Source organism: Borostomias antarcticus (assembly GCF_949987555.1).
Source record: "Borostomias antarcticus genome assembly, chromosome: 1".
NCBI lineage: Eukaryota > Metazoa > Chordata > Actinopteri > Stomiiformes > Stomiidae > Borostomias > Borostomias antarcticus.
The window spans coordinates 9,363,068-9,373,371 of NC_140234.1; the positions used below are offsets into that span (position 1 = coordinate 9,363,068).

A 10,304-nucleotide genomic window follows, 5' to 3' on the forward strand; every position below is an offset into this window, starting at 1 on the left:
GACTGGGATGTCCTCAGTGGAGGTCCCAAGTCAGTCTTCCAGTCATTCCGCCAGCCTGTCAGTAGATGTGCTCTACTTGTATTGATTTGTTCATACACTAGTATTCCAGCACAGGTTATGTTCTTGAATGCTTCTGGTGACTAGCAGTTCTCTTAGCAACCTAATTTAATCCCTATCACCATTTTCAGATTAACATAGGGGAAACATATGGCTGAGAGATGTGTGGAGGAAAATCAACAGCACCACACACACACTTGCATAACCAACCAAGCAAGTTCTACCTTTCTATACCACAAATATAAGTTTGAGAACCTAGGATACATACAACCCGCCTAAGGGGGTTCTAATGTACTGACCTCCCGGCACAGGCCTGACCCTGCTGGCAAGCTGCCTTGGGCCTAGCCAAGTAACAAGCGTTTCAGCTTCCGCTCACCTGTATGCAGCTGACACCATGCCTGGACTAGTCACCACATCCACAGTCTAGCCAAGTTAGAGATACCCTTGTGCATTTGACAAAACAAGTGTCATACAATTAAGGTTATCATTTGTGCAGCATGTGTGCTGTAAGTGTAAAGACAAGATACAGATAATTTTCTCCAGGTTTTATTGAATAGCTTGTAGACCACACTGAAACACTGGGCTGACAGTTCAGTTGTACAAGGCGGACCTGGGAGACCATTCAGGACACCTTGTTTGGGTCGAGGCTCTGCTTAGTCTACTGGCCCAGGTGAACCATCAAACTGGATGTACTGACGCTGAGAATGGAGACACACACACGACACAGCTGGCCGACACTTCCTGCACTCTAAGAGGTTAGGGTTAGGGCTAGACTGAATGTAGGTTGGCATAAAATACATATTTATTTTTAAATGAATGGAAAGATGCTGCCCATGCCTAGATCTTTATGTCTATTCAGCATGTCTGTTCTCACCCACTGAGGTCCCATCACCAAACGTGAAGCCTCTGATAAGATAATAAAACAGGGGCAGACAATGAAAGATAGAGATGGACAGACAGACATGTAGACAGATAGGTTAAAAAATTAGATTAGAACTCTTAGTGTTGTGATCAGACGGTACAACCAAAATGTCACCACAGTGTAGTAATGCAGACAGAGTTATGAACACCTGCTCCTTGATTAGAAGGAGGTTATCATCTGCCCTCTGAAACATTCAGGACCAGGGCCGTACGCAGGATTTTTGTAATACCGAGGTCATTTAGTTGTGGTGCTTCAATCTGGTGCACTTTGAGAGCAAAATGAAGAGGCTAGATCTATAAAGAACAACACGCATCATATTGGGTTAATATCATCTTTAACTGAGAGCAGTGGAGGTCATCAAGAGAGGACACAACTTAAGTGAATGTTGATGAGAACACACCATCTTTTAGAAACATGAGACTAGCTCCTCCCGTCACCTCTCTCCCAGCCTGGCTCCTCCACTCCGATGTCCATGCTGGTCTCCTTCTGTCACCTCTGCTCCTGTCTTTTGTCCATGTTGGTCTCCTCCTGTCACCTCTCCTCCACTCTGATGTCCATGTTGGTCTCCTCCTGTCACCTCTCTTCCACTCTTGTCCGTGTTGGTCTCCTCCTGTCACCTCTCTTCCACTGTGGTGTCCATGTTGGTCTCCTCCTGTCACCTCTCCTCCACTGTGGTGTCCATTTTCATCTCCTGTCCACAAATTAACAAAACATAAACATAAGCTATAAACACACACACCCCCACCCACCCATCCATCCACATTATTTTTTAAACTTGCAGGATCTAATTAATGTAGTGTCTCTTTGGCTAACATCAGGTATCTCACCTCTATGTCCTCTCCTCCTGTCCCCTCTTCCACTCTCTTGTACCTCTTGGTTTCCTGTCAACAAATTATATATTTTTAACAGAACATAATCATGCATACTGTGTATATGTATACACACCTACCTGTCTATTTATTTATCTATATAAGCGGCACACCTGATTAATAACTTCCATCCAATGGTATAGGACAGGAAATAAGGATGCCTGTAGAATTTCAGGAAGTAGTGGAGCTTGTGCAAAGAGCCTAATTGCTTGGCAACACCAAACGCCCAGTGTTTACATGAGAAAATAAATATGATAGATTTCTTTGTAGAAGCACTGCTCTGTTTGTGCATGTGCGCAGGTACACCGCTTTGCTAATGTTAACTTGGGTCAAGAATAGCCTACACCTAGCTAGCCACGTTGTGACGGCTAGGATCATGGATGTATTCACTAACTAGCTATTTAGATAACGTCAGGCATCTCAGCATCTTCGTCTACGTTCTTAAATGTGAGCATTTAGGCGCTGTCAATGTTATAACTAATTGAAAATACGTTAAAATAACTGCTTATTGTTATGTTACTTGTGTCAATCTCCCTTACCTCGAAAGACGTCCAATATGTTCGCTTGATCGTCCGCAGCTGACACTTATTAATGACAAATTAGCTTTGCGTCTCACACCCCTTCTCCTAAGAGAAAGAAGATTCGCCAAATAAAAAGTGATTCAACCGTTTCAGGCGAAATGAGTTTTTGATTGACAAGACGATTGTCAGCCTCTGATTGGCCAAAGTAGAAATTGATTGGCAGTTGACCCGCCCCCTCGAAGTCTCCGGGCCTGCAGAGTCTGAACAGTGAAACGCGTCATTGTTCCCGGCTTTCACCGATTGGTTAAGAGCATTGAAAAGACTAGCAGTCACGACCAAAAGTGTATATAAATTGTGTTCGTAATTTGTGTCTCTCTCTACCTTGGAAACTTTTCACAGTTGAACATTGTTTGTCACGCCTGTAAAGATTCCCCATTGCAAAGATGTTTTCATCCATCTGAAGAAAACAAGAGACGAGCTCTTTATTCTTTTTGAGTAAACAAACGTTTCCATCACAACCTACTCACTAGCCTTTCACTGTAGGCTACGACAATCCTCAATTCGGTAAGTTGTATGTTATTTTTTATTTTTGAAAGATTAGAGCGCAGCCGTTTGGGGCTTCGGTTTAGGAAATGAACTTCGAATGAACAAGGGAGGGTTAGACAACTGTTTTTGAATTTGAGTCCAGGAGAGGGTTCCCTACTAACACAGTACGTAAAACTGACGGGACACATTGGTGTAATTGTGGTAACTTTGCGACGTCACCAGCAGCGGACCTAGCTGACACCTAGCTGACACTTGCCTTTTCAGTCGCAAAATAACCAAAATAGCTGTCCTCAAGGACACTGTAAGGGAACGTAGCCGCCACTGCTGCTTAAATCCGTAACTACGATGTAATTAAATAACGTGACAATGTGGTTAGATCACAGTCCCAATCTGACTTTATTGGAAATGTGTCACAGTGGGTCAGAACATTTGTAAATTACTTAGGTTTTAAAATAAATTTTGAAGTCATACAGTTACAGAATTGTAATAATGAGGAGAAATCCTGCATGTCTGTTTTGTGTGTAATTTCTCATTTACAGTTAATATTAACACTAAAGAATTGCAGTCTAGGCCTAATAAAAATAATGATAAAAAATATGCCTATGAATAAACTCCTAATTTTGCAACCTAAATGTGAGCAATGAACGCTGAGCAGTGGACGTAGAATGCAAGGCTTTGGGCTACTTTCTTCGACAACACAGATCCTGTAAGTATCTCAATTGAAGAACTAGACAAACAAGTTACACACTCTGTGCCAGTAGGTGGCTGTATGCACATCCGCCACTAAACCCAGCGAAGAAGAAGAAGAACGAGGACGGGTAAACTTCCGGTCCGTTTGAAACAAACGATTGAGAGTCGCTGTCTTTGTCTCCGCGACAACACAGATCATGTAAGTATCTCAATTTCAATGTATACATTAGTATGTATACATACTATGTATTTTGGTATCGTCCCAGATAAAACACCAACGTTATGTGCAAGCTACCCTATTGTAATGATTATCTATATGGAGATGCAATCTTTCCAATGTTAGCTAACTAGCTAGCCAGCTAACGTGATTAGCCTTTTTCTGTACATGGCTAGCTAAGTAGCCTACGTAAAATTACTCTCGCAATTATTGTTATAACTAGCTTTTGTGTAATTGTAGCTTAAATTATAATGTTGGCTTGGCAACTTGAGAATATTTCAGTTGTGTACACTATAACTTTTATGAAGTGTTGTCGTGGGCCATTGTTTCCTAATTACGGGCAATGGTGGCTAGCAGGCTCGCGCGAGCTCCTGCACGTTCGTACTGTTTCATCGCTTGGAATAAAATGGGATAATTAGCTTACTCATTGATTTCGCATTAACCCACGACACCGTTAGTATGTGTTTGTTTTTAGGCATTCATTTTTCCGATTTTAACGTTAACAGAATACTAGAAGCCCCAACAACGGAGCTAGGCTAGCTAGCAGGATTTGTTATAGCAGCCATCTTGGCTTTTGGCACGTGGTCCTGTGGAGTGTGCATGTCAGCCTACGAGAGGGTCACCCACCCACTTTCTCTCTCTCTCTCTCTCTCCCTCTCTCCCCTCCCATGCTCTCAGTTGCCAACCTCCCAGTTCTTGTTTGAACTGAGCAAGAAGCAGGTGAGCGGGACAGGAAGAGGCGCTAAGACGGGGACAGGCGTGGCCAGGGGCAGTCCTGGGACAGCACCACAGGCTCTGTGAGTCTTGTTCAGTTGAATGCCCTCATGAGTATTAACAGAAGAGCACCATATACATATGCACACATACACTCTAACATGTCGCTCTCTCCTCAGCTCAGCCCAATGGTCTCTGATGGTTCTGTCTGGCCAGCCCTTAGGTGGAGAAACACCTGATCATCAATATAGGCAGGCACACGTAAGTACAAATGCACATACGTTTCCATAGACGGGATAAACAAATGGGAATATTGATATTGAGTTAGCGGTAGACATGTGAGATTCATAAGACGCATCACTGACGCCAGTGACGCCACAATATCAGGGAAATTGAGCAATTGCTTCCCTGTAGTGCAAACTTGCAAGATTCGCTCAGTTATTAACCCTTCTTGCCTTTTTTGTTGTTGGTTTTCTCTCTCCTCCTTCCTCTCTGTGCAGTTCTCCTGTGTGCTGAGCCGCTATCCCATGTATTGCCACTGCTGACAGGGTAGAGCTCAGCCCCATGCAGAAGTGAGTGATGAGGAGAGGGAAGATCATTTTCCCGTTTTTTCCCCCTCCAGTTTTAGGAACCGTCTCAAGAATGTGTTCCCCACTTTTATGCCTTTAAATCAGGGTTGGAGTATTCCAGGTGTGTGGCCATGGCCATGAACACCAGTAGAGGAGGGAACCAAGTGTCTCATTCTCTCTCCACAGTTGTGTGGTTGTAACCCCCCACTAGCTACATATTCATTCAATCTTTATTTAACCTTGTGAATCAATTGAGAGTAATCTCTCATTTACAATGACGTATAATCACTCTATATTTGAACTTATCTTACTACAGGTGAGAGAATCCTTTTTAATGGTCTCTCTCATTCGCTCTCCTAGCTGTGATGTTAGAGTTTTGCAAGACTTGGGTGTTCTCCTGCTCTGAGTGCCCATTCTCCTATACCTCCCAGATCTACCTCCACAAGCACATCAAGAGGAGCCATGACAACCTATGTCTGCTGAGGAACACACAGAGCATTATGAAGTAGCCAGGTGTTTGAGCAGCAGTCATCAATGGATTAACTCCCAAGACACAAGGAAGAGACAGTGCAACACACGCTATGACTCCAGTGAGGAAGGTAATATAATAAAGTGCATTCAACAGTCCCGAAAGAGTACTACTTGAGTTGACTAATCTGAGCTTATTTACCTCTACTATATGTTCCAGTGCCCAGGCAGCCGGTCGGCAGAACTCAGACCAGACCAGCTATGCCAGGTGCCAGAGCCGGAAGGCCTGCTCTGCCAGTTATCAATGCAGGTATCCATGCATGTTTGTGTTGGTGAAATGTCTATGCATATTTGCACACTTACAATTAACTCAGGACTTTCTGAAGACTCATGTACTCAGTTCACTAATTCACTCATCTCACATCTCACTACTCGGCAGTAGATGTTCATCGCCCGGGTCCTTTGAGCCAAGGCGCTGTGAGCCCAGGCCCTTCAGCCCTTCAGACGTCCAGGCACGAGCAGCATGCATCAGCGATTAGCACCCCGGCCAGACCAGGTCAGGGTCTGACATGTCTCATGTCGAGTTGATTCTTCCCCTTATGCCAGAATCACTACGCCGCCAACACCATAGTTTCCTGCTCATCCCTTTATCCTCTGGTTTTCAGGTAGTTCTCTGATGCCATCGCCTGTGAGACCAACAGCTCCAGCAGTGTTGCCATCAAGCTCTGCAGATGCTGGTATGCAGAATTTTGTGAACTACTTCATGCTGCATGTAGGGATATACTTTGAGCTGAATATCCATTATGGGACCGTACAATTACTTATAGCCACATCTGTGTTTAATATCCAGACTTCCAGAGGATGATGTGTCAGCAGCTCTCCAGCGTCATGCAAAGTCTGAGGGAGATGGCACAGACAATGATGAGGCTGGAGCAGAGACTGTCCGGCGAGTCTGCAGACAGCTATCGGGGAGCAGTACTGGATGACCTGCACCCTGCTAAAACGGAGGAGGAGCTGCTGGTCTTGGAGGAGCAGCTGAAGGACAAGGATCATCAAAGGAAGATGGTGAGTAACTTCAAGGCAGAACTTTGTTCCTTATTTTTGCAGGGAAGTGTTAAGGAAATGTAAAAGTAAAGGATTGTCTTTATGTTTTGCAGACACGATATCTGAGTTCCATTGGCGGCAAAGATCTGCCAGATGTGGTCCGGCGGGTGCTGTCAGCCATTGCCATACACAGAGTGTGGTGTGTCTACAGCGTCCATGGGAAGAGGGGGAAGAAGCCTCTGAAGAATATGACCCTCTACAATGTCATATTACGTAAGGGATTGTTCATATTTTCGCAAAATAATACATTGTCTTTGCTTCATGCCATGTGCATTGAAACCATTCCCTTTTTGGTTAAAAGGTGCAGTTATGGCCTGTAAGCCAAGCACCACTGTGACGGAGGTGTCTGCCCAGCTGCAGGAGATGCTGAAACATGCCCCTGCTCGATGCAAAAAGGTATGTGATGTCAGGCAGTTAATTTTCTCGTATCCAGTGACATGGCACGCTTCCAATGAACGTATGCGACTTGCTTTTACAGCCATTTCATTATGTCCTTAGGCATCTGCTCCAGCCCAGCTGACCTCCCCAGCCCAGCCCCTGACCGCAGCTCCAGCCCTGACCACAGTGGAGTATTCAGATGAGGATGACCTCTTCTGCCCAGACCCTCGATTCAGATGTGGGTGACCCCCAGCCCGTCTCCCTAAACCTGCCTTTCCAGCCTGCCAGGATGGATGCCTTTTTTGTAAATAGTTTTTGTAAATTTTAACCTTTTTTTTGTGGGATACAACGGTCTGTTCCCGGTCTGCCTGCCACAGAATGCGCACTGTTTCATTTTTGATTTTAGAACTTTTGCAATTGTCAGATAATGGGTTGCTAGCCAGAGCTTGTACATGCTTTTTTTTGCTTTTCTGGCTATGCGTAATGTGACAGACCGTAAACCTCATCCTTGTAAATATGTATACTTTTAATTTGTAATGTACTTTGTGTAATAAAATGTTCTAAACTGTTCAGTCTTATATTGGTTTGTATCATAATGCTTGCTGCTATATCCCCATATAGCATTAATTCGTTTTTGTACTGGTAAATGCTAAATATAGCCAGTGGTACTGCAAATGCTAATATAGCCAGTGGTCAGGGTTTAGTAAGTAAGTGACCATATTTGCACCGTGCGAAAAAGACGTGCAGACCAAGTCATATAAATACCTGTAAATCTAGTGTCAGCCAGGTGAGTTTATGACGGAGGTTCCTGCCCACGTGATCACGTGCGTTCTTTGCACGCGGCCGCAACTTCGGAATGACGTGTCGTTCTTACGTAGCGTCTACTAAACGGCAGATCTCGCGTTTCCGTAAATGGCCGCGTAATTTCCGCACGCGGCGCACACGAATCGTTACCTATAGCGGCCGTATGTCGAACGTTTGCGCAACCTGCGTGTGTTAGTAGGGTTACTGTTCTTTTTAATTTGAGTCCAGGGGAGGGTCATATAGCTACACATTTGAATCGAAAACAGAATAGTTTATTCATCTTTTCGGAATTCAGCAAGCTGTTTTGTATGACCATGCTGAGAGGGAAGCGCGTGAAGCGAACATACCGACATGCGGTCTGTTTTCAGTGAATTTCTCTGTTGCTGGTCGTTGCTGCGTGCGTTCACTTCTTTTATTCGCTGGTGACATTAAGTGGAGAGCATGGCCGTATAACGTAATTCATAAGCAAATCTAGAGGCCACCACCTGTGCTGACTCAAAAAAAATTGCTGATGTGACCGGTCTGGTCTTGTACGCATGTGTTTCTGCATTGTGTATGTTGGCTTTTGGCCTTCTTCTTATGTTGCTCTGCGTTTTGTAATTCTTTGTAAGCCTTCCCTACTAACACAGTACGTAAAACTGACGGGACACATTGGTGTAATTGTGGTAACTTTGCGACGTCACCAGCAGCGGACCTAGCTGACACCTAGCTGACACTTGCCTTTTCAGTCGCAAAATAACCAAAATAGCCGTCCTCAAGGACACTGTAAGGGAACGTAGCCGCCACTGCTGCTTAAATCCGTAACTACGATGTAATTAAATAACGTGACAATGTGGTTACATCACAGTCCCAATCTGACTTTATTGGAAATGTGTCACAGTGGGTCAGAACATTTGTAAATTACTTAGGTTTTAAAATAAATTTTGAAGTCATACAGTTACAGAATTGTAATAATGAGGAGAAATCCTGCATGTCTGTTTTGTGTGTAATTTCTCATTTACAGTTAATATTAACACTAAAGATTTGCAGTCTAGGCCTAATAAAAAGAATGATAAAAAATATGCCTATGAATAAAGTCCTAATTTTGCAACCTAAATGTGAGCAATGAACGCTGAGCAGTGAACGTAGAATGCAAGGCATTGGGCTACTTTCTTAGGTGACACAATTGAAGAACTAGACAAACAAGTTACACACTCTGTGCCAGTAGGTGGCTGTATGCACATTAAAGTTGTTTGCGATCCGCCACTAAACCCAGCGAAGAAGAAGAACTAAACTTCCGCTCCGTTTGAAACAGAAACGATGGAGAAAGACCAACACGCTACCCCGCGACAACACAGATCCTGTAAGTATCTCAATTTCAATGTATACATTAGTATGTATACATACTATGTATTTTGGTATCGTCCCAGATAAAACACCAACGTTATGTGCAAGCTACCCTTTTGTAATGATTATCTATATGCAGATGCTCTCTTTCCAATGTTAGCTATCTAGCTAGCCAGCTAACGTGATTAGCCTTTTTCGGGCAATGGTGGAGTCTAGCAGGCTCGCGCGAGCTCCTGCACGTTCGTACTGTTTCATCGCTTGGAATAAAATGTGATAATTAGCTTACTCATTGATTTCGCATTAACCCACGACACCGTTAGTATGTGTTTGTTTTTAGGCATTCATTTTTCCGAAGTTAACGTTAACAGAATACTAGAAGCCCCAACAACGGAGCTAGGCTAGCTAGCAGGATTTATTATAGCAGCCATCTTGGCTCATTTGGTTACAGCAGCCATCATGGTGGATTTCATGTTACTCTTAACTGTTGAAATGGTTGCTCATTCTGTCAAACGGGTAAAGAATTGTGTACTACGTTTTCACTCACATACAAATCCAAATTTTGCATAATAGGTACTCATGATGTGGACTACTAATAGAGGCGCTAAGACGGGGACAGGCGTGGCCAGGGTCAGTCCTGGGACAGCACCACAGGCTCTGTGAGTCTTGTTCAGTTGAATGCCCTCATGAGTATTAACAGAAGAGCACCATATACATATGCACACATACACTCTAACATGTCGCTCTCTCCTCAGCTCAGCCCAATGGTCTCTGATGGTTCTGTCTGGCCAGCCCTTAGGTGGAGAAACACCTGATCATCAGTAAAGGCAGGCACACGTAAGTACAAATGCACATACGTTTCCATAGACGGGATAAACAAATGGGGATATTGATATTGAGTTAATGTTAGCGGTAGACATGTGAGATTCATAAGACGCATCACTGACGCCAGTGACGCCACAATATCAGGGAAATTGAGCAATTGCTTCCCTGTAGTGCAAACTTGCAAGATTCGCTCAGTTATTAACCCTTCTTGCCTTTTTTGTTGTTGGTTTTCTCTCTCCTCCTTCCTCTCTGTGCAGTTCTCCTGTGTGCTGAGCCGCTATCCCATGTATTGCCACT

The 10,304-nt window shown here is 44.0% G+C and overlaps 1 protein-coding gene across 1 annotated transcript; it reads left to right on the top strand.

Moving 5' to 3' along the window:
• Nucleotides 1-6,437: 6,437 nt before the first annotated feature.
• Nucleotides 6,438-7,301, top strand: LOC311330027 (uncharacterized protein; the record flags this gene model as incomplete). Its single annotated transcript, XM_084461976.1, has 4 exons — nt 6,438-6,638; nt 6,731-6,890; nt 6,979-7,073; nt 7,176-7,301. 4 exons carry the CDS (start codon nt 6,438-6,440, stop codon nt 7,299-7,301), a joined length of 582 nt encoding a protein of 193 aa, XP_084318102.1.
• Between the last annotated feature and the right edge of the window lie 3,003 nt (nt 7,302-10,304).